This window comes from Vigna umbellata, chromosome 7, assembly GCF_029865625.1.
Source record: "Vigna umbellata cultivar VRB3 chromosome 7, Vumbellata_1.0, whole genome shotgun sequence".
NCBI classification, from domain to species: Eukaryota; Viridiplantae; Streptophyta; class Magnoliopsida; order Fabales; family Fabaceae; genus Vigna; species Vigna umbellata.
Window position 1 is genome coordinate 31,640,880 of NC_142171.1, and position 24,889 is coordinate 31,665,768.

General features: G+C 34.7%; 1 protein-coding gene across 1 annotated transcript; it reads left to right on the forward strand.

Moving 5' to 3' along the window:
* The first annotated feature begins 1,665 nt into the window (after window positions 1-1,665).
* Window positions 1,666-24,483, forward strand: LOC124822038 (Glyceraldehyde-3-phosphate dehydrogenase-like family protein). Its single transcript, XM_047293995.2, has 12 exons — window positions 1,666-1,950; window positions 2,258-2,408; window positions 2,494-2,571; window positions 3,034-3,149; window positions 4,312-4,365; window positions 14,035-14,122; window positions 14,235-14,327; window positions 19,695-19,735; window positions 23,425-23,478; window positions 23,593-23,756; window positions 23,928-23,997; window positions 24,206-24,483. Exons 1-12 carry the CDS (start codon window positions 1,855-1,857, stop codon window positions 24,329-24,331), a joined length of 1,131 nt encoding a protein of 376 aa, XP_047149951.1. The 5' UTR covers window positions 1,666-1,854; the 3' UTR covers window positions 24,332-24,483.
* The last annotated feature ends 406 nt before the right edge of the window (window positions 24,484-24,889 follow it).

The following is a 24,889-nucleotide window of genomic DNA, read 5'->3' on the forward strand; positions in this document are numbered from 1 at the left end:
AAAATAAGAGAGTTCATTTTTCTTTCCTTATCTATTAAACATGAACATTATTAAATATGTGCTAACTTAATAAGTAGACTTTTCAAACTAAGATCTTTGACAAATCATTTGTCAAGTCAAAATATATAGTCTGAATGTGCATAATCAGATGATAATTGTGAACGTTTGCAAAATCTTTTTATACATAATTCAATTCCTCTTCTTGTATATTTGCCATATTTTCACACTTACCTTAAAGGTCTTTATCATAAAAACACCCTCGAGTTTGGCAATTTAGTATATGATGAAGCCAAGGAAGTCTTGACCAAAGAAATGGAAAATTTGTACCACCTTTACTTGCTTTTCATCAACAAAACTCCTTGAGCTTAAGGGTTAGTATACAAATGAAGCTAAGGACACCTCATCCAAAGAAATATAACTTTTATTTTCGTCCACATTCATATTAATAGTTTATTTCACAATCTAAGTGTTTATAATAGGACAAGTTGGATAATTAACTTATACCACTCATAAAAGATCCATTAAAAGTATTTTAACTAAGTGAACATTCCTAATTGTACATTACTCATTTATTACTCAGGGGATTTATATCATTCACTTTATCATCAAAATGTCTTCCCATACACACTTCTTAAATGAGAAGATTAAGAGAACACATTTAACATAACCAAAAGATTAGAAATGAACATTCTCTTAAAGAAGAATTAGTAAGAATTGAAAATATTGATTTTGTAAGCTTACTTACATAAAAAAAAACAATGAATTATCATTCTATGTAGTGAATTACATGTTATTAAAGGGAAATATCAAATTTCATGGGAAACAATACTCAATTGTACATGTAGAGTATAATGTAAGATTTTTTTAATATATTAGTCTCTTTTATTGCATAAACTTGTATATATTTATAACTCAAAATACTTATGAATTTTATTAGAGTTTGTTTGTCGTAAACATAATAAGTTATTACTTCTTTGAAAGAAATTAAAATTACTTATGGTTGTTTATATTATATAAGTTGTTATCGCGATCTGAAACATAGATTCTTAATAGTTGGAATTGAATTGCTTGTTATCTATAAAAAAAATTAATTTACAAAAGATTATTTGATGTTCAAATGAGCTTAAATGTATATAACTGTAAGAGAGAATTGAGAGTATATTTACTGGTGAAATATTATTTGTGTTTATATGATTTCTAAACCTTATAAAATTTATTAATAAAAACTAATATTATAATAAAATATCAATAAATATAATAATTTCTCGTTTATATATTAAATTACTAAAATAATAACAATAATATAATATTTTACATGCTTAACAACCTATTATTTTGATATATGACATTAAAATATATTATAGTGTAGGATCTAATAATATTTAATAAATAACCAATAAATATCTTCAATCATTTTATATCAATATTGAATGACTTTTATTGAGGCATGTACAGCACTTATTTAGGATTGGATTCTTCACGTTGTTACTTTAATATATAATGCATTTAATAAAATTATATATTGATGCTATCTTTTAGTCGAATTAGAATTTCATATAACAATGTACTAATGTACTTAATAGAGTTATAATGTTGAACTGTGTCATATTTGATGAGTACTATCAGCGTATGTTGTCCTATTGATGACTAACATATTTGATGAGTACTATCAGCGTATGTTGTCCTATTGATGACTAACTTTCCGCCTATGTTGTATGCTGCAGAATTGGAATCAGGGGTCACATTTCACAGTCCCCTCGTACTTAAGCTACTACTTCTTCCATCATACACACAACCCTAATTAATTCAACTGACAACTTTTTTCTAAAAAAAATTGAAAGATTGAAAGGAAAAATGAAGAATATTCCTCTGATTCTAATGGGTTGTGGAGGAGTTGGTCGTCAACTTCTCCAACACATTGTCTCGTGCCGTTCTCTTCACTCCACACAGGTAATGTCCCTTTAGATGGATTCTTATGTTTTCAAATTGTGTTTCAGTTTCCTATTTTTATGTCATGGCTTTAAGCTGAAAAATGGCATCTTATTTGGGTTTCTGACATCCCATTTGTTTTTTGAACTTTTTTTCTTTCTGGGGTTATTTGTGCGGGCTTTTTGCTTCTCTGCCAAATGAATCCAGTGATTGCGCTCCGTGATTTTTTTTTTGACATTGATTGAGAATGGGTATAGCAGAATGTGCACTTTCTGTTTAGTTGATTGATGTTTCAATTTATTTATTTTGTTTGGGAGTTTTTATGCAGGGACTGTGCTTGAGAGTTGTAGGAGTTGGTGATAGTACATCTTTGTTGGTGTCGGATGATTTGCTGCATAAGGGGTTGGACGATACCGTTTTGTTACAACTTTGCCGGGTCAAGAGCGCTGGCGAATCTCTATCAAAACTTTGTGATTTTGGTTGATATCTATTCCTAATTTGTCTTGATGGTGATATGAAAATTTGTAGTTTTTAGAATATTTACTTGTTGTGTGTTATTTAAAGGGGAATGCCGGGCGTTTGGGCATCCGGAGTCAGAAGGAAAGATTCTAGAGATTGCATCTCAACTTGGTAGAAAAACAGGTATATCCGGGGCACTGTCTTGTTTGTCTTTCTTTTAAAAAATTTCAGTTTTTAACCTTTACATTGTTTGAAATGATTATTTTAGTCCTTGAACATATTGGCATCTGTTCAATGGTGAACTGAGAGTAGTCGGTGAGTGAATCAAGAACAAACTTAATAGTTATCTTTGGTGGGCTATATATGCACTGATCCGCATCAAAGAAGAACATCCACTTAGCCATTAACTTATATCTATGTAAGCAATCATTCACCACCATTATCTGGTTATGGCAGTACCCATGAAACCTCTTCTGCTGTTGTATCCTGCAACGCCCCATACCCCCAACATATTTAAGCCTTGAATTTTTATTGTGGACTGCGTTGCTTGCTAACTGTTATGGATTTTAAAATAAATTTGAAATGAGAGTGAACCTTCACAGCTTCATGCATTAAATCACTGAACAGCTATTTTTTTGATTATAGGTTTGGTGCTTGTGGATTGCTCTGCTAGCTTTGACACTGTTGCGGTGCTAAAGCAAGCAATGCATATGGGTTGTTGTGCTGTTTTGGCAAATAAGAAGCCTCTTACATCTTCACTGGTACAATCATCTTCATTATTTTATCAAGTCAAGAAAGACTATTTATTTCGATTTTCTTTTGCTTCTCTATGTAACCCTTGGTACTGATGTACACATAATAAGAAAGAAAATATCCAGTTTACTGGCTCCCAGTTATGGCCTTGTACGTGGTCATAAAGCTTAATAAACATTCTATGTGATCCTTAAACACTATAATTTTTGTATTCTTATCCTTTTGTTTGGTTTCTGTCAAATTCGAACTGAATTTGTCATTCTTAAATCACATTTTTCATCCTTCAGGACATTAGTGCTCATGGACCTTCTTTTTATCTTGATACTAATGCTCAAGTAAGAACTTACATTTATGTGCACATCGCATCTTCTCCCATACTTCTTTAGGTTCTCCACCTTGTGGAAGCATGCTTTTTAGAATAATTGCGACTATCTTGACTTTTGGATCTTCATAGATTTCTTTAAATTCGAACACTTCTTCTACAGTTTGGAGCCAATCAACAAATTCTTTAGGTTGTAACTTGCCTTCAAAATGTGGAAGCTCCACCATAATATCATTACTTGAAATTTCTGTCTTCCAGAGCAACATTGCTATTGTATGAGGAATTACTCATCAGATTCTTCACCCAAACGTTTTGTTTGTTCTATTAAAGCTTGTTGAAGTTCAACAGTGGCTTGAACATGTTGAATTTGGCATCTCATTTCCTCCATCTCAATTTCATTATTAGGTCTTTGTCTCTTTTGTATTTTGTGGGTTATTATTGGTTTAAAGGGTAAAAGTGTAACAACTTTTTGAAATTTAGGGTTCAAATGGTAATTTTGTAACAAATTGGGGTAAAGTGTGACTTTTGAAAAATATAATGCAAGGTTACATGGTTTTGGAAACTCCATTATAAGCTTGTCCCATAACTCCTTAAATGTCCCAATTATCATCATTCACGACTGTATTTACATTTTCAGAATCAACATGGTACTAGAAATGTTTAAATAGTATGAGGTTATAGTTTTAATTAGTGCATGTTCAAAGTTTCTGAAAATCCTAATTGGACGGGGCAATATTTTACTTTTTCATATTAAGGTTTCAAAAGATTTTGGTTTGTTCCTTCTCAGTAGTACGTATTTATGGTAGTTGTGCATGCTTCATCTAACAATTACCTCTTTTATGTAACAGGAGGATTTTAAGAAACTTTTCAAGTGTCCACGTCATATTCGGCATGAGTCAACCGTAAGTGATACTTATTTCTTTCCTTAACTACACATATCTCTCTAGGAGCACGTAGCACCATTATGACATTCGTGACAACATTGAAAATATTTACTGAAATGTGTATTTTCCACCATGTGTAATATAAAATGCAGCATTGCTGCTTTAATTTCTTTGCTTGGTTATGCTTTATTGTTTTGAACACTGGTCTTACAGTAATCAAATCCAAGCCTTTAGAAGTTCTGAATGACTTGTATGGATCAACAATGTACAGGATGATGCTTTGCCTACATATTTAAGCAAAATTTACCTTGATAAGAAAGGAAAATTAAATCCAGGGGAAAAGCCACATGATGTGTTTGCTAGCAGTAGATTGACGATTCATCCTCTCCATTATATTAAGGGAAACTGGGTTGCCAGTAGTAGTGTTGCCTGAACTGCTGCCATTTCTTTTAATTATAGGGTTGCCTGAAGTTTCTGTCATCATCACTGCTGCATCACCGCTACCATCGTGCTGCTGCCACCAATAGAGTTTCTGTCTTACCTTTCATTTTCATTTACGTGAGGGCTAAGGAATTCTTATGATTTATTCTTGGCATTACAACTCCACTAAGCAATGTTGATCTTCTGCACTTGCCTAATGACAATTGCCTTAATGGTAGGAATTATCTCCAATGGGATCAATTATTTAGACGAATGTTAAAGGGTACGGGTAGACTCAATCATATTGAAGGAAAGGCCATTTCCCCATATGACCCTAATTTTCAGATTTGGGATAATGATGATTCATGAATCATTACATGGTTATCAGGATCCATGACTACAAAAATAAGTAGAAACTATATGTTCTACTAAGTTGGGAGGACCTTGCAACTACTTATTCCATGTGACAGGACAATTGCTTCAAGCTACATGGAAAGGAGAAAGTTCTCAATCGTCTAGCTGAATTAAAAGGACAACCCTCAATGAAAGCTTATCAGGCATCTTTAGATTTTGAAAATCCTGGAAAAACACTTTCTTCCTCTTCACATGAGGAAGGAATGCCTGCACTATGTGTCGAGATTGAACATCTAAAATCTCTTATGGAGTGTATATGTAAACCACCTTCTAGTATTTGCTCTGATACGAACTTGAGATTGAAACTGTAAAGTAATTCTCGAGGGCTTGAAAGATCCCTCTCACTCTCATTCTATATGTATGAAAGTTTGATACAAAGTACATGATAAATAGAGTGATCCTAGACACAATATAATGATAATAAATAGGGTAAGTATTCTAACAACCACGATTGTTAAGAACTCTAATTCTTCTTTTAATGTTTCTAAGACTTTATGTAAGGACTCTTGGGTTGTAGACTCTGGTTCAACATATCATATGACCCCTCATTCATCTCTTTTAACATCATGTGTTTCTCTTTTTGATAACCACATTGTTATTGCCAATGGGAGCCATATCCCAATAAATGGACATGGAAATGTTTCTCTTTTGCCATTCCTTAACCTTAAAGATGTTCTTTATGTTCCAAAACTATCTCATAACCTTATTTCCATTTGAAAGCTTACAGTAGAAAATAAGACTTATTTTATTATTCTCAATCATGAAAAATACATTCTCATACCCTCTATTTGTAATAATCTAGTTCTCCTAAAAAGGGAAATAGGGAAACTAGGAAAAATAGGAAAAATAAAATAAAATAAAAGATTATGTATCTATTTCCTCTAAGTAGGAAGATTCTAAAGATATTATCTCAAATTACAACACTCCCCCTCAAGTTGGTAAATGAATATCAATCATTCCCAACTTGCCTACAAGATCTTGAAATCTACCTGGAGGAAGCCCTTTTGTAAAAATATCTGCTATTTGAAGTTCTGTAGGAACATGAGTTGTAATCACAAAGCCTCTGTCAAGATTATCTTTGATGAAATGTTTGTCAATTTCAATGTGTTTGGTTCTGTCATGCTGTACTGGGTTATGGGCTATGCTCATAGCAGACTTATTGTCACAGTGTAGTTGCACCAGGTTCTCCACTTTGACTTTAAGATCATGGCTGAATACCCTATTTTGTCCCCAGTTTCGCTCGAAAATGTCAAATTAGTCCATCCTTTAAAAAATGCGTCAATTACGTCCTCACTTAATAAAATTTGCATCAATGAAATCCTTCCGTTAAATCCGTACAAACGGCGTTAATTATTTTTCTCTCTTATTAAGTAACGCCGTTTGTACGGATTTAACGGAAGGGATTTCATTGATGCAAATTTTATTAAGTGAGGACGTAATTGACGCATTTTTTAAAGGATGGACTAATTTGACATTTTCGAGCGAAACTGGGGACAAAATAGGGTATTAAGCCTAAGATCATCCAAAATGATTTTCATCCAGAGTCCTTCACACATTCCTTGAGCAAGGGCTCAAAATTCAGCTTCTGCACTAGAACGGATACTCTATCTTGCTTTTTGCTTCTCCATGTTACCAGACTATCTCCAAGAAATACACAATACCCAGAAGTAGATTTTCTGTCAGTAATAGAACCTGCATAGTCAGCATCAGTATATATCTTTATAATCAATGTGTCTTCTCTTTTGAATAATAGCTCCTTTCCTGGACTTGACTTCAAGTATTGGAGAATTTTGTCAACTGCTTGCATGTGTCTCTCTCTTGGATCATGCATAAATTGACTCACTACACTAACTGCATAAGCAATGTCTGGTCTTGTGTGTGATAGATAAATCAATTTTCCCACCAATCTCTGATATTGGGCCTTCTCTATCGGAGCACTTTCTTCACTTCCAATTATGTGATTCTGTTCTATAGGAACTGTTGAGGTTCTACATCCCATCTTTCCTGTTTCTTTGAGGAGATCAAGTACATATTTCCTTTGGGAGATGAAAATTCCGTTCTTGGAGTGCTTTATGAATAGAGTATGATCTCCTTGGCTTTGTCTATATCCCAAGGAAACCATTGCTTTTGTAAATCTTCCAAACCATGCTCTAGGGGATTGCTTAAGACCATACAATGCTTTCTTCAAGAGGTATACCTTGTTTCTTTCAGTTTTCACTTCAAAACCTAGGGGAATCTCCATGTATACTTCCTCATCTAGATTTCCATGAAGAAAGACATTCTTCACATTCAGCTGGTGTAAGTCCCATCCAAAATGGGCAGCCAAAGCGAGAATAACTCGAACTGTATTCATCTTTGCCACTGGAGCAAATGTCTCCTCATAATCAATCCCATATCTTTCTATTGTCCCATCTGCCTTATGTTTCACTGTGAATATCCATCTACACCCTACTGCCTTCTTGTCTCTTGGCTTATCAACAATCTCCCAAGTTGAATTTCTTTCTAATGCATTCATCTCTTCTTTCATGGCTTGATTCCAATGTTCAAGTTTCATGGCCTCCTGGATTGCGGTAGGAATTTTTGTGGCATCAATGGCAGCAATAAAACTTTTGTGCTTATCAGAGAGATTGTTAGTGCAAACATACTGAGAAATAGGATATTTAGCACATGATCTTCTTCCCTTTCTCAATGCAATGGGTAAATCCTCAGTAATACTTACCTCCTCCTCATTGATAACTTCAGGGATCCTCACCTCTGGATTAGACAATTTTTCTTGCTCGAGAGTCGAAGTGGGTTGTTCTCTTCTTTCATATTTTTTGCCAAAAAATCTATCTTCCTCTTCTTCCTCACCGTGGACTATGGTAGCTTCATTGCTCAAGTCTTGGGCATCCTGCAAAGACAAACATGGTAATGACAAGAAGGAGAGCTCATCCACTTCAAGTGCTTTCTCCCCCTGAAGTTGTGGACTGACATAAAAGGATTGTGTTTCATGAAAGGTGACATCCATGGTGATAAAGACGCGACGACTCTGAGGATGATAACATTTGTGCCCTTTTTTATTAGAAGGATACCCAATAAAGATACATTTAAGAGCTCTGGATCCAATTTACCACGGTTAGGATGAGGAGAGTGAACAAAAAACAACACATCCAAAGACTCGACTAGGTAGACTCATTAGTAGGGAACAAGAAGGAAGAAAAGAAAATAGAGACTCTATAGGACTAATGCCATTTAAGATACGAGTGGGTAACCTTTTGATGAGATATGTGGCAGCTAACACAACTTCTCCCCAGTAATTTTTTGGAACAAACATTTGAAAAAGAAGAGCACTAGTTACTTCAAGAAGATGACGATTCTTTCTTTCTGCAACCCCATTTTGTTGAGGGGTGTTAACACAAGTTAGTTCCCGAACAAGACCATTATGAGACAAAAAATTGAGAAATTCATGATTCACATATTCAATACCATTCTCAGACCTGGTGGTTCTTTTGATATTTTTTCCAAATTGATTTTGGACAGGATGGAAAAAATTAACAAAATTTTGAAAAACTTCGGATTTATTTTTCATAAGGTATGTCCACGTGACATGGGTACAATCGTCAATAAAGGTAACGAACCATTTGGCTCCAGAAATAGAATCTATGACAGGATCCCAAACATCAGAGTGAATTAAATCAAATGGAGAAATACTCCTTTTGTGACTAATAGGATAAGATGCACGATGATGTTTTGACAATTGACAAATATCACATTTAAAAGACTCAACAGACTCTTTGGTAAACAAGTGGGGAAACAAGGACTTGATAAGACTAAATGAAGGATGCCCAAGCCTTTGATGATGTAACCATATTTGAGATTTTGCCCACATCTCAGATGTAGCTTGTTGACTCATGATTTTTGTGTTGCTTTGGTCATTAAACACTAGAAAATACAATCCACTCTGCTCCTTAGCAGTTAAAATTGTCTTCCCCGTGGCAAGGTCCTAAAATCACAATATGTTGGAAAAAATGTTACTGAACAATTTGAATCCTTTGTGAGTTTTTGTAAAGAGATAAGACTCTTAGCTAATTGAGGAACATGTAAAACATCCTTCAATACAATAGATGAGTCCAAAATTATATTCCCAGAGCCGCATATAGGTATACCCTGACCATTCGCAACTATAATAAGTTGTTCTTTATTTCTTTTACCATGAGTCAAAGGACACACTGAAAGGTGTCATATGATCAGTTGCACCCGAATCAAGGATCCAAATACCTTGAGACACATGATCAACAGTATTGAGGCAAATCTTACCTTTTATGGACAGAGTACATGATCCAAAGGGCTTACTCATTGATTCATCCATTGCTTTCCAAGGAATGATTTTTAACCAAGAAAAAAAGGAGCAGAACTTAAAAGCTCATATCTACTCAAGAAAAGGTCAAACGGGTCGTCACAAACCCTAGGAACAGACTCAGGTGTGGCGGCGGCGGCGAGTGGGTCACACTGAGAAAAAAAAGAGCAGAACTAAAAACTCAGATCTACTCAAATATAGGCCAAACGGGTCGTCACCGACCCTAGGAATAGACTCAGGAGTCTCATGCGACCCTTTCTGTGGCGGTGGCGGCGAGTGGGTCTCGCCGGAGGTGGGCGCGTGTAGGTGACGGTGGAGGCGCGTGGCGGCTCCTCTCACGGAGCGACTTCCGGCGTTGTGGTCGTCGGAGTTAGGCGCACCTTTCTGCCTTATCAACGACCCCAACCGACGACGGCGGCAACGGCGGTGGTAGGACAGCGGCGGCGGCGCGACTGTGCAGCGGCGTTTATGGTCACCGGTGTTGGGCGCACCTTTCTGCCCTATCAACGACCCCAGCTGGCGATGGTGACAGCAGTGGTGGTCGGACAGCGGCGGTGGCGCGACTGTGCAGCGGAACGGAGCCCCAAGATCGGAAGCTCTTGATACCAAGTAGAAAATAAGACTTATTTTATTATTCTAAATCATGAAAAATACATTCTCATACCCTCTATTTGTAATAATCTAGTTCTCCTAAAAAGGGAAATAGGGAAATAGGGAAACTAGGAAAACTAGGAAAAATAAAATAAAATAAAAGATTATGTATCTATTTCCTCTAATTAGGAAAATTCTAAAGATATTATCTCAAATTACAACACTTACTCATGACCTAAATTGTTCTATAACCTTCTTTTGCACTCATTGTGTTTTTCAGGATCTTGCCACAGAGAAGACGATTGGAGTTGTTAAGGAACAGGGAGGGTTGTATTTCTTTAACAACTTGGAAACTGAAAATAGTATCGGTAGGAAAACAACTACCTCTTTTTTCCAATCTTGCACTTCTTTTGAGTCGTCTCAAATTTGGCTTCTCCATCATTGTCTAGGACATCCATCCTTTTCTGTTTTATAGTCTATGTTCCCTTCCTTGTTTACCAAAGAGTTTGTTGAGTCATTTAAATGTGATGTATGTCAAATTGCAAAGCACCATCGTGCCACATATCCTTCTAGTAATACAAAGAGTTTTCATCCTTTTGATTTGGTTCATTCTAATGTTTGGGGGCCTGCATCAAGCTCTAGTATATCTTGTCGCTTTTATTGATGATTGTACCTAAGTTATAGATTCTTCCGTATGATAGAAACACAATTTAGAAAGTCGATCAAATGTTTGCGTTCTGATAATGATAGGGAATATGTAAATCATGACATGTGTACATTCCTTTCTAATAATGGTGCTGTTCATGAATTCACATGTGTGGAGACACAACAACAAAATGATATTGTTGAAAGAAAAAATAGGTATCTTCTTGAGGTCACAGAGACACTTCTTTTGCAAATGTATGTCCTTAAATCTTATTGGGGAGAGGTTGTCCTCACTGTTGCCTATCTTATTAACAAACTATCCTCATAGGTTTATAGATGGTCTGAGTCCCACTGGGTCCATCTCTTCCTTCTATCCATCCCTTCCTTTTCTTTCTAGTCTTCATAGTCGGGTGTTTGGATGTGTTGTGTTTGTTCATATTTATAGTCAATTCCGTGGAAATATAGATCCTATAACTGTTAAATGCATATTCATTGGTTATGCATCTAATAAAAAGGGATATCATTGTTACCATTCTCCAAGTCAAAAGTTTTTTACCTCCATGAATGTTACTTTTGATGAAACTAAATCTTTTTACACGCCTCAGCTTCAAGGGGAGAGTTCTTTTGAAGCTGAGTCTTTTGAATCTCTTGAGTCATGTTTTGTACCTTTCATATAGGAACCATCTCATTTTGATACTTTTCTTGGCACTTCTAATACTTCTCCAGAAACATCTTGTATGGATGTCTCTAAAGTTGCTCATAAAAATCCTGAGTTAGGGTCTATTGGAAGTCCCACATCAACTAGAGATAAGTAAAATTTAGATTATATAAGTGAGTGCAAACCTCACCTTACAAGCCGGTTTTGTGGGGTTGAGTTAGGCTTAAAGTCCACTTCTTAACATGGTATCAGAGCTATAGTTAGAGCCTATCCTAGCGATATTTCTTGTTTGCTGGGCATATTGTTCCACCCGCTATTGGATTGCTATCGGACCACCCATTAATGTCTAGTCTCACGCTCGAGATGTATATACCTCGGCGTGATGGGGTGTGTTGGAAGTCTCACATCGACTAGAGATAAGGCAAATTTAGAGTATATAAGTGGGTGCAAACCTCACCTTAAAGTCCATTTCTTCACAGGGTCAACTACAAAATCTGGCCGTTTAGAGAGTTTTTTCCATATATGATATAACAAAAGCAACCTAACTTGATCCAAGAACAACTCCAATCATCTGAGCCAAGGTCAATACTCCTTCTATCGACACCCTTGAACCTTTGAATAATACCTGTGAACCTGACCTTGATGACCTACCCATTGCTTTGAGAAGAGGAACTCGGTCTTGTACTAGGTATCCTTTTTCTCATTTTGTGACCGCTAAACACCTTTTTGTGCAACACTGGAGTTTACTCTTTGCCATTGATGCAATTAGAGCCCCTACATCAGTTCAAGAAGCATTGAAGGATGATAATTGGATTCAAGCCATGAATGAAGAGATGAGTGCCTTAGAAAAGAACCGAACATGGTAAATTGTTGACAAGCCACTAGATAAAAAGTCAGTAGGATGCAAATGGGTTTATAGTCTAAAGTATAAATCTGATGGCGCATTAGACCGTTACAAAGCAAGGTTAGTTGCCAAAGGATATACTCAGACTTATGGTGTTGATTATGAGGAAACATTTGCTCCTGTGGCAAAGATGAATACAGTTAGAATCATTCTCTCAATTGGTAGATTATTTTGGTGGGGAATTGCAACTATTTGATGTAAAAAATGCTTTTCTGTCTGGACATTTAGAGGAAGAAGTATACATAGAAATTCCTCCAGGTTTTGGGTCTATTGAAGGAGGGAACAAAGTGTGCAGGTTGAAGAAAAATTTGTATGGGCTCAAGCAGTCACCTCGTGCTTGGTTTGGTAGATTCACTTAGGCTATGATCTCCATGGGGTATGACAGAGTCAAGGTGACCTTACCCTGTTTATCAATCATTGCTTAGAAGGTAGATGATAGGTTTCTGGTGTAGAAACCTATTGAAACGCACACTACACACTCCCAAAAGACTTCAAATAATGCTGTATAATCTCTCTTTGTATTATCAACAATCAAGAATACAAAGTATACTAGTGATGAGAGCTTAACCTCCCCCCTTACAGGAATTAAAGAATTCCTATAGAACAACAATTCTCAACAACCGTCCCTTCTAAACAACATACAATGTTTATTTATACTACCCCTACCGCCTTTCCTAACTGCCAAGGCAGTTAGGCCAGCTAATGTTTCTTTCTTCTTTCATACACTCTTAACCTCCTAACAGTAGACTTACACTACTTAGTCTATGTTAATGATATGATTGTTGTAGGAGATGATGAACATGAGAAACAAATCTTGAAAGAAAAGCTTGCTACTGAATTTGAATTGAAGGATTTAAGAAAATTGAACTACTTTCTTGGGATAAAAGTAGCTTACTTGAAGAAAGGCATCTTTATCTCTCAATGAAAGTATGTTATTGATCTCTTCAAAGAAACAAGTATGATTGGTTACAAGACCACTGAAGTTCCACTGTAAATAAAGGCCAATATCTTGTTGGGAAATTCATCTACTTAGCTCACAGTAGACCAAACATAGCCTATGATGTGAGTGTCGTTAGTCAATTCATGCTTATCCAAGGGAGAGACATTTACAAGCTGTAAACAAGATCTTTTATTATTCGAAGACAAGTCCAGAAAGGGGATTACTGTGTAAGAGGAATGAAAAATTAAAAATAGGAGTGTATACTGATGCAGATTATGCAGTGTCTATCATAGATAGGAAATCCACTTCAGGATGTTGCTTGTCCCTGGGTGGAAATTTTGTACTTTGAGTAGTAAGAAACAAAATGTTGTTGCAAGGTCTACACTTTGCTTTAAAGAAGTTGGATAGGGGTCTTATCACTACTTCCTACATTCCATCTGGACTTCAATTAGTAGACCTGTTCACCAAAGGTCTTCCCACTAAGCTATTTCATGATCTCTTATGCAGGCTGTTAGAAGATTCTTTAGATCTCTTGTAATTTTTACTTTAGGGTTTGAGTTCTATATATATATATATATATATATATATATATATATGTATATATATATGAGTTGATGTACTGTTCCAAATCAATTAACAAAAATAAGAATCTTCTTTCTTTCAAATTAATCCCTTAAGTCGACACAACATAGATTTGGAGGGTGCATGTCATATTCTTATTTGATGCAATTGAATTATATTGATGAATTACTACTAAACTGGTAATTATGTTTTTAAAGGTAGGAGCTGGTCTTCCTGTAATAGCATCCTTGAATCGCATAATCTGTTCTGGTGATCCTGTTCATCAAATTATTGGTAGTTTGAGTGGTATATATCTTTTACGATCCTATAGTTACATATTATTTTTTGGTTTTCCAACATGCATTCTTAGTACAAAATTAACTTTTTTGATACATTCTATGTTACTTGCTCTTATTAGGGACATTGGGGTATGTAATGAGTGAGGTTGAAGATGGAAAGCCACTCAGCCAAGTTGTTAAAGATGCTAAAAGTCTGGGGTATACTGAACCAGGTTAGTGCTTTGAAATTGTCATTGATATGTGAAATTGGTTAATCTATGTAATAGTTAATTTCTACCCGTGAACCATATGAATATGGGGATGTTGTCAGTATTATTACTTGCTTTGGCTTGTACTTGTAACACTATACTAGTGTTTGACCAAATTATTAATATAAATAGGACTTGGGTCCGAATTTTTTGTATTGAATCATCAACACACCATATCAATCTAAATATTATTCTCACATTTCTTTTTCCCCACCTAAATCTTATAATTCCAATGCTTTTATAACATTTGAATGTATCATGTTTCCATCAGCTAGAGAAATTTTCTTGCTGCCCGAACATAGGGAATATGTGGAAAAGTACATAGGGAGGATTGTCATATGGTTTAAATCTCCAAAGTCTAAAATCCAATAGTGAGTAAAGAGTGTATTTGATATATTAAATTCAACAGAAAATGGAAACTTACTAGAATATGTCAATGAACACAAAAAATAAATGCTAGACCTGTTATTAGACCACATGATGATACTAAATTTGGGAAAAATCTGGTGTACAGCTGAAGAAAGGACATTCCAAAATCTACTCAAGTTCTAGAGTTCAGCCCTATATTTTGACACAAGGTAAATGTGTCTGACCTATAAATTCTGATTCTACTAATTTAGATGAACTAATTCCTTCCGTAGAACCATTTGCACGAGTAGATCATAATTTAGATCTCCCAATTGCCACTAGAAAAGGAACCACAACCTACACTAAACCACATTACCCTCTAGCAAACTATCTATGAAAAATTCTCATCTACCCATAGAACCTTTCTCATAAGCCTAGATACCACAACTATTCTTTCTTCTATATTGAAGGCATTAATTGACAAAAAATGGAAAAGCCAAGATTTAGAAATGGAGGCATTGAAGAAGAACAATACTTGGAAACTAGTTGTTATATATATTGCGTTTTATGTTAATTAGGGAAACATAGACTTTTTGCTATTGTTAAATATTGGTAGATATTGTTGATATTGTTTTTAACAATATCTTTCATTTACCATATTTATGTTTGGTTGCCATATATACTTTTATCATTCTTCATTATAAATATATTACCCTATGTGTGTTTTAGACATAAGAGAGATTAATTCTATACCTAGTTTTACTATATTTAATATGGTATCAAAGCCAGGTTCTGATCCTGGGACCGGTGGGATATGAACTTTAAGCTTAACTCAACCCCATAAAACCATCTTGTAAGGTGAGGTTTTTACCCACTTATATATTCTAAATTGACCTTACCTTTAGTCGATGTGAGACATCCAACACACCCCGTCATGTCGAGGTATATAAATCTCGTGCGTGAGACTAGACATTAATGAATGGTTTGATAGCGGCACAATAGCAAGTGGAACAATATGCCCAACAAACTATAAATCTTGCTAGAATAAGCTCTAACCATGACTCTGATACCATGACCTCTTTGTCAACTCGGTGTCAAAAATGTTTTTCTCAATGGAGATTTGCAGGAAGAAATTTATATGAAGCAACCTCCCAGATTTGTTGTTTAGGGGGAGTCTTCTGGATTTGTATGTCGTCTTCGTCTACTATAGTTAATATTCCTGTTGTCTGTGATCCTCCAGTTTTTCCTACCACCTCTGCTTGAAGTTTATAGTCGAAGACATCGTTCCCAACAACCACCAAGTGACTCAATTCAACTGTCAACTATTTTGTTTCCTCTGACTCTGACAATTGAGTCTGACCTTCCAATTACCCTCTGTAAAGATATACGTTCTACTTGGAATCCCTCTCCACATTGTATTGCTTTGAGTTACAATAGATTGTCTTCACCATTTTATACATGCCTTTCGTTTATTTAATCTGTGTCCATTCCTAAATCTGTCAGGGATGCCTTAGCCCATCCTGGTTGGCGCCAGGCTATGCTAGATGAATTATGTGCTCTTCATAATAGTGAAACTTGGGAGCTTGTCCCATTACTGTCAGGCCATGCTAGATGTGGTATTCCATGATTCTTGAGATAAGTCAAAATTATATGTTTCATTCTTCTACCAAAGAGATATGAGATGATTTACATAGTACTTTTATATTAAAAAAGGATTTTGCTGCATGCTATGACATTGAAAGCAAGATATTTAATACAAAATAGGACTCCCTTTCCCATTTGTTTACCAAGGAGTGTTTGGAGTCTTTTAATTGTGATATTTGTCAGATGTCAAAGCACCATCGTGCATCTTATCCTATTAGTAATAAAAAGAGTATTTCTTCATTTGATTTAATTCACTTGACGTTTGGAGACCTGTATAGAATCTATTTCAGAAGCAAAATGGTTTGTTACCTTTATTGACGATTTTAACTGTGTCACGAGGACATACCTCATGAAAAATAAGTCAGAAGTTTTTCAAATCTTTGTTAATTTTTTCCGTCTTCTCCAAAATCAATTTGGAAAAAATATCAAAAGAATCACATTTGATAATGGTACTGAATATGTGAATAATGAATTTCTCAATTTTTTGTCTCATAATGGTATTGTTCATGAACTAACATGTGTAAACACCCCTCAACAAAATGGGGTTGCAGAAGGAAAGAGTCGTCATCTTCTTGAAGTAACTAGAGCTCTTCTTTTCCAAATGTTTGTTCCAAAAAATTATTGGGGAGAAGCTATGTTAACCACCACATATCTCATCAACAGTTTTTCCACTCGTATCTTAAATTACATTAGTCCTATAGAGTCTCTATTGTCTTTTGTTCCTTCTTCCCCCCTAATAACGAGTCTACCTAGTCGAGTCATTTGATGTATTGTTTTTGTTCACTCTCATCATCTTAACCATAGTAAATTAGATCCTAGAGCTCTTAAATGTTTCTTTATTGGGTATCCTTTTAATAAAAAAAGGATACAAATGTTATGATCCTCAGAGTTGTCGCGTTTTTATCACCATGGATGTGACCTTTCATGAAACACAATCCTTTTATGTCAGTCCACCACTTTAGGGGAAAAAGCACTTGAAGTGGATGAGCTCTCCTTCTTGTCATTACCATGTTATCTTTGCAGGATACCAAAGATCTGAGCAATGAAGCTATCATAGTCCATAGTGAGGAAGAAGAGGAAGAAGACAAATGTTTTGGCAAAAAGTATGAAACAATAAAACAACCCACTTCGACTCTCGAGCAAGAAAAATTGTCTAATTCGAAGGCGAGGATCCTTGAAGATAACAGTGAGGAAGTACGTATTGAGAATTTACCCATTGCATTGAGAAAGGAAAGAAGATCATGTGCTAAATATCCTATTTCTCACTATGTTTGCACTAACAATCTCTTTGATAAGCACAAAAGCTTTATTGCTGCCATTAATGCCGCAAAAATTCCTACCTCAATCCTAAAGGCCATAAAACTTGAACATTGAAATCAAGCCATGAAAGAAGAGATGAATGCATTAGAAAAAAAATTCAACTTGGAAGATTGTTGATAAGCCAAGAGACAAGAAGGCAGTAGGATGTAGATGAATATTCACGGTGAAAGATAAGGCAAATGGAAAAATAGAAAGATATAAAGCTAGATTGGTGGCAAAAGGATATGCCTAAACTTATGAGATTGCCTATGAGGAGACATTTTCCCCAGTGGCAAAGATGAATACAGTTCGAGTTGTTCTTGCTTTGGCTGCTCATTTTGGATGAGACTTACACCAGTTGGATGTGAAGAATGCCTTTCTTCGTGGAAATCTAGAAGAGGAAGTGTACATGGAGATTCTCCTAGGTTTTGAAGTAAAAAATGAAAGAAACAAGGTATGTCTCCTAAAGAAAGCATTGTATGGTCTTAAGTAATCCCTTAGAGCTTGGTTTGGAAGGTTTACAAAAGCAATGGTTTCCTTGAGATATAGACAAAGCCAAGGAGATTATACTCTATTCATAAAGCACTCTTCTACATGCAAACTCACTTTATTGCTTGTTTATGTGGATGATATGATTATTGTAGGAGATGATGAAATAGAAAAATTGACATTAAAAGAAAATTGGCAGCCCAATTTGAAATGAAACATTTAGGAAAACTCAAATATTTCCTTCGAATAGAGGTTTCTTACTCCAAGAACGGAATTTCTATCTTCCAAAGGAAATATGTACTTGTTCTCCTTAATGAAACAAGAAAAACTGGGATGTAGAACCTCAACCGTTCCTATAGAACAAAATCACAAAATTGGAAGTGAGAAAAGTGCTCCTGTAGAGAAGGCCCAATATCACATATTGGTATGAAAATTGATTTATCTATCACACACAAGACCAGACATTGCTTATACAATTAGTGTAGTGAGCCAATTTATGCATGATTCAAGAGAGAGAGACATGCAAGTAGTTGATAAAATTGTCCAATACTTGAAGTCGTCCAGGAAAGGGCTATTATTCAAGAGGGAAGACACATTAACTATGAAAATATATACTGATACTAACTATACAGGTTCTATCACTGACAAAAAATCTACTTCTGGGTATTGTGTGTTTCTTAGAGATAGTCTGGTATCATGGAGGAGCAAAAAACAAGATAGAGTATCTTGTTCTAGTGTAGAAGCTGAATTCTAAGCTCTTGCTCAAGGAATGTGTGAAAGACTTTGGATGAAAACCATTTTGGATGACAGCAATGTGTGAAAGACTTTGGATGAAAACCATTTTGGATGACCTTAAAGTCACGGTGGACAACCCTGTGCAACTACACACTGACAATAAGTCTAGCATGCACATAGCCCATAATCCAGTACAACATGGTATGACCAAACACATTGAGATTGATAGACATTTCATCAAAGATAATCTAGATAGAGGCATTGTGATTACAACTTATGTTCTTACAGAACTTCAGATAGCATGTATTTTTACAAAAGGGCTCCCTCCGGGTAGATTTCAAGATCTTGTAGGCAAGTTGGGAATGATTGATATTCATTTACTAACTTGAGGGGGAGTATTGTAATTAGAGGAAATATCTATAGAATCTTTTTAATTAGAGAAAATATCTATAGAATCTTCTCAATTAGAGAAAATATTTGTAGGATCTTTTAGATTATTTTTCAATATATTGTTTTCTTATTTTCCTTTTTTAGGAGATTAGATTGCTACAAATAGAGGTATAAAGAGAATGTAATTGATATGAATGAAAGCCATTCTCTTTTCAAGTTTTAGGTTTTTAACATCGTTTTTGTGAAAATATCTATCGACATTATGAAGTATATTCTTAGGTTATTGTCATGATTAATCTTCATGTTTTTGCTCCTTCCCTCCTGGGCTCTGTTTGGTAATTTCAAAATAGTTAGTTAATAATAATTTGACTTTCATTGTTTTAAATAGTTAATAATTATTTATCTATACATGCTATCTTGTTGCAGATCCACGTGATGACCTTGGTGGAATGGATGTTGCTAGAAAGGTTCTTGTAGTTTGCTTTACCTTGAAGATTAATTTTGTAGCTATTTCTGATCTGTGTAAAAGCTTATAATGTCTTACAATCAACAAAAAATGGTTTTGGGACTCGCAACGGTACTGTACATTACTGCAGCCTGCATATAAATAATGTCCATTTTGGTCTCCAATGAATGATGTCCATTCTTTTTTAATAGGCAGTGTTATCAATATCAGATTGCTGATTTATAGCAGCATGCCAAAAAGTACACCGTACAAATATAGCAGATGCCATTGCCAATTATGGTGGAAGGCATTGGCATGCTAAAAACAAATACAATATTATTTTTGTCAAGAAGCACACCGTGAATTTAGGTTTTATTTAGGAAAAATTATATTTATCTTTTTATTTAGGAAAACTTATATTTATCTTTTATTCTGTTTGTTTGGTCAGATTTGATTCTGAATTTAATATTAGGAGATTGTAACAAGAATAAAGTTCCATAATTATAGGGACTTATTCGTTCTAGGATTCTTTACTGTTTTATTTTTTAATTTCTGTTTTTATCTCATACACCTAGGTGCAGACCTAGATGCTACACTAGATACTAGACTAGCACACTACTCTTCCAGATTTGTTCCTCGGGAGAGTCTTCTGAGTTAGTATTTTGTCTTCTATGTCAAAAAATCATTAACAATTTGTTGTCACTCGAGTGTAAAAACATATATTTTCACTTAGTCTTTATGGATTATATTAGACAAGCTTGGTACATACGATTTGTATGCACTAGCTTAAGGGGGAGTGTTAGATATATTATCTTTATCTTATCTTTATCTTTAGTTAGTTTGTTATTATTTCTTATTTGTATTTTGGGTTTAGTCCATATTTCTTCTATTATAAATAGAGAACCTCATGTGTATATTCAACACAAAGAAGATTAATCTCATACATAATTTTCACTATATTCAACAAAAGTAATTAAGAACTAGGTATATGATTAATTCCATTGTATAGAACATACACATAGGACAATGTATTTGTAATGAAGAATCATATAGGAAAAATATAGGCCAAGCCTAAATACACATAGTATTGTAACTCTCAAAGATATTGTAAATAACAATATCTTATCAATATGTAACAAATATTTCTTGGGCATAGAAGTAGCTTAATCAAAGGAAAGGGTTTTAATTTGTCAAAAGAATTATGCTCTTGACATCTTAAGAGAGGGCATGATTGATTGTAAACCAGTGGATTTTCCTATGGATCCAAATCAAAAATTAATGGCAAAACTAGGCGAAGCTTTCTTTGACCCAGAAAGATATAGAAGAGTAGTTGGAAAACTTATTTATCTTACCATTATTAGACCAGATTTGTCTTTTGCAATGGGAGTTGTGAGTCAAATAATGCAAAATCCTTGTATTGATCATCGGAATACTGTCATATAGCTTCTAATATATCTTAAAAAGGCTCCAAGACAAGGATTACTTTATGAAAATAAAGGAAATACCTAAGTCTTTGGATATTGTGATGTTGATTGAGCTAGCTCTCCTATGGACATATGCTCTACTATAGGATAGTGTTTCTTTGGAGGAAATATTATCAGTTGGGAGAGTAAGGAACAAAATGTTGTGGCACAATCAATTGCTAAAGCTGAGTATAAGACAATGACATCCCTCACTTGTGAGCTTGTATGGGTAAAACAATTCCTCCAAGAATTAGATTTATGTGAGATTCAACCAATGAAGATATATTGTGATAACCAAGTTGCTCTCCACATTATTTCCAATCCAGTTTTCGATAAAAGGACTAAACACAAAGATTGATTGATACTTTGTTCAAGAAAAGTTGTTGTCCAAGGAAATTTGTATTGAGTTTGTCGGATCTAATGATCAACTCATAGATGTATTAACAAAATCCTTAAGGGAACCTTGGATTGAATCTATTTGTTCCATGCTCGGTACATTCAATTTGTATACTCTAGAGGGGGTGTTAGAATATGTATTAAATATAGTTAGTTGTAAAAATAGGTATTTAATGTAAGTGGCTAGTAGTTGTACTTTTGAATGGTTAGTAGTGTTATCTGTTAAGAAGTGGACTTTAAGCTTAACTTAATCCTAGTGGAATAAAAGAAAAAATGTTTTAAAGTTTATTGGAGTGGGTGTTAAATTTTTATTGGGCCTGGCCTAATTTTTAACTAGGTTTTAAACATAGATAACAAATAAGGTTGGTGCAATTAGGGTTTCGTATCATGTGCAGTGGAGCCCCTATCTTCTCCCACTTTGCTGTTACTTTTCTCCATGCAGCTATCGTCTTTCTTCTCCACCCTTGCTTCTTCTGCCATTGCCATTCCGCCATGGACCGGGGAAATCCTTTTTGCCACCACCTTGTTATGGCAGCAGGTCAGAAAACCGCTACCGGTTTTTGCCATGGCCGAAATTTGAGAACACTGACTGTTAGCATTAATTACCTAGAGATGTTAGCATTAATTACCTAGATAGTCACTATGTAATTTTCTTCTATAAATAACATGTTCAGCTGAGAGATAATCAACCTCTTAAGCTATTTTTCTCATATTTTTAGTCTTAAGTCTATAATTTGACTATATCCCTAATCGATGTGGGATCTACAAGACATCCATTAATAACCTCCAAATCGTAATTTAATTTTAGGTTGACATAAGGGTTTAATAGGTGAACAGCCGCATGCAATTGTTGGTGAAGCTGAAAAATTTCATGTATATCAATAAGTGCTAACATATCTTTATACTCATTCTTATTGGAAGTTTTAATAATTGTTTCTTTTTGCTTTCTCCATTGCTTCATATAGTCCATAGCTGCTTTTCTTTCCCCATGAATTAAGCAAAATTCTTGAACAAAGAGTAGTCATGGCTGAGAGTAAGAAAACATGATTCCAAATTGGAGGCATAAGGACAATTTTTGCTGCTTCCCTTCCCTTGGCTTCTTTCGCCAACTTTGTTCTTTGCCATAATCTGGTTGTGAAGCTATAACTGACATAATTTGCGGCCAGCATGGCCCACCATAAAAAATTCACCTTGCCACCACCTTGACTGGTGGCCAAAGGGATTTTTGCACTGCTTGTGCCATGACAACCTTTTGATAAAGCTGATAGGTGTTAGGTGTCTAATCAAGAAACCTAAAGAAAACCTTACTAACACACGCACAGAGTTCCCACTGAATACTGAATAACCTCCACAAGTATTATTAACAACAAGAAGTCAGATACAGGACAGCTATGGGAGCCTAACCTCCCCAACAGGAATAACGAATCCTGTACAAAGAATACAAGTAATCCAAAAAAGTGTCTTTCAGCAGATAACTACTTATATATACAAGTCTAACCCGCGCCCTTTTGTAATTGTTAAGACAGTTAGAGTAACTAACTCTACTAACTCTTCCTTCTCCTCTCATAGACTCTTAGTCTCCTATCAGTACGCATATCAATTATGTCTTGTAAAAAGAAATAAGTTTTCACTTGCCTAGATTTGTAAATTTCATGCGTGTCTATTTGATGATTTTGGTTATGAAAAATAGTGGTATTGTAAAAGTGTATACACTTTGTGCAGCTGGTGCAGGATAAATGAATGTTAATTTCACAATGATATTACAATACTGTTGGTTGTTTGTTGTTTTTGAATTATGAATGATATAATTTGGTAATGCTAACTTTCTTTGTTTGGGCCAATATTAAGACAGGCTTTAATTCTTGCTCGAATACTTGGCCATCAAATTAATCTAGATAGCATTCAGGTTTGGATTTGCATTAGTATATTCAACTTTCCTGTCCCTTGCTTTTCTGTTTCTGTATCAACTTTTCTCCCTATAATATAAGTTTGTTATATTTTTTCTATATGCATTTAACAGATTGAGAGTTTGTATCCCAAAGAAATGGGACCTGATATAATGACTGTTGAAGACTTCTTGGAGCGAGGACTCTCGTTGCTAGATAAAGATATTCAAGCTAGAGTTGAGAAGGCAGCTTCAAATGGAAATGTTCTGCGCTATGTCTGTGTGATCGAGGGTTCAAGGCATCTTTTTTAATCCTCCCTTCGTATTGTGTCTTCAATCAAGCATTCATTTCACACCTTTTTCACATTTTTTCTCCATTTTTCAATTCACTCTTTTATAGGCTTCTATAGTGTTCATTGTTTGCAATTATTCACATTCAATATCGTGTTTCCTTTTCTACTATTTCGTAGGTGTGAAGTTGGTATTCAGGAGCTACCAAAAAATTCTCCCTTGGGAAGACTAAGGGGAAGTGATAACGTGGTAAGCTTCTTTTATTTTCTTGATGTTGTGTTGTGCATTTTTAAATAGGATTCTTTTCTAAATGTTTCCTGACACTTTATGCTTTCATCCTTAATCTTAGCTTTGCTACATTGCAACCGTTCAAGAATACACAAACTCAAACTTTTTTTATTATTATTCATGTACTCATCGTATATTGTGTATTATTTTGTGTTGATACAAATAACAGTTGGAAATATACACTCGATGCTATAGTAAACAACCACTGGTTATTCAAGGTGCTGGAGCCGGAAATGACACCACTGCTGCGGGTGTTCTTGCTGATATCGTGGATCTTCAAGATTTATTTTCTTGAAGGGAACAAATTTAACAAATTTATTTTCATTCTTCCTTTTTGTCTTTAGTTTCAATTCATTCGACAAACCTTGTTTCACATAATTCTTCATTCTCTCTTCACTCTTATTTGACTTTTTCAATATTTACCAAAGTTACTCATTTTTATCACAACTTGGATTATACATAATTTCTTTTTACGATTTCATTCAACTTATGTTTTGTATTTTAAAGAAACAAAAATTTCAATTTTATTAAATCAAATAGTTTTAAAGATACATTTAATTATTTCTATTTTTAATATTTTAATTTTTTTATATATACGAGAATATCTTAATTTCAAATATTCGATGTAAATTTTAATATACATCTTTTTAACCTTGAATAATCGAAAATATCATATTTTCTTTGTTATGATTTTAATTTTTTTATGCAAAAAAATTATTTAACCAATATTTTGAAAGAGTAGGGGTCATGTATAGGTGTTGTGGAGATAGGTATATCTTTTACTGGATAGGAGACAAAAGTTATACTCAATTTCAAATGTACTTTCTATTTTATTATAATTTTGATTATAAGG

Coding starts and splice junctions, on each gene's coding strand:
- LOC124822038 (XM_047293995.2), top strand. CDS start 1,855: ATGAAGAATATTCCTCTGATTCTAATGGGTTGTGGAGGAGTTGGTCGT. Junction 2,409..2,493: donor ATCAAAACTTTGTGATTTTG/GTTGATATCTAT, acceptor TGTTATTTAAAG/GGGAATGCCGGGCGTTTGGG. Junction 14,328..19,694: donor TCTGGGGTATACTGAACCAG/GTTAGTGCTTTG, acceptor ATCTTGTTGCAG/ATCCACGTGATGACCTTGGT.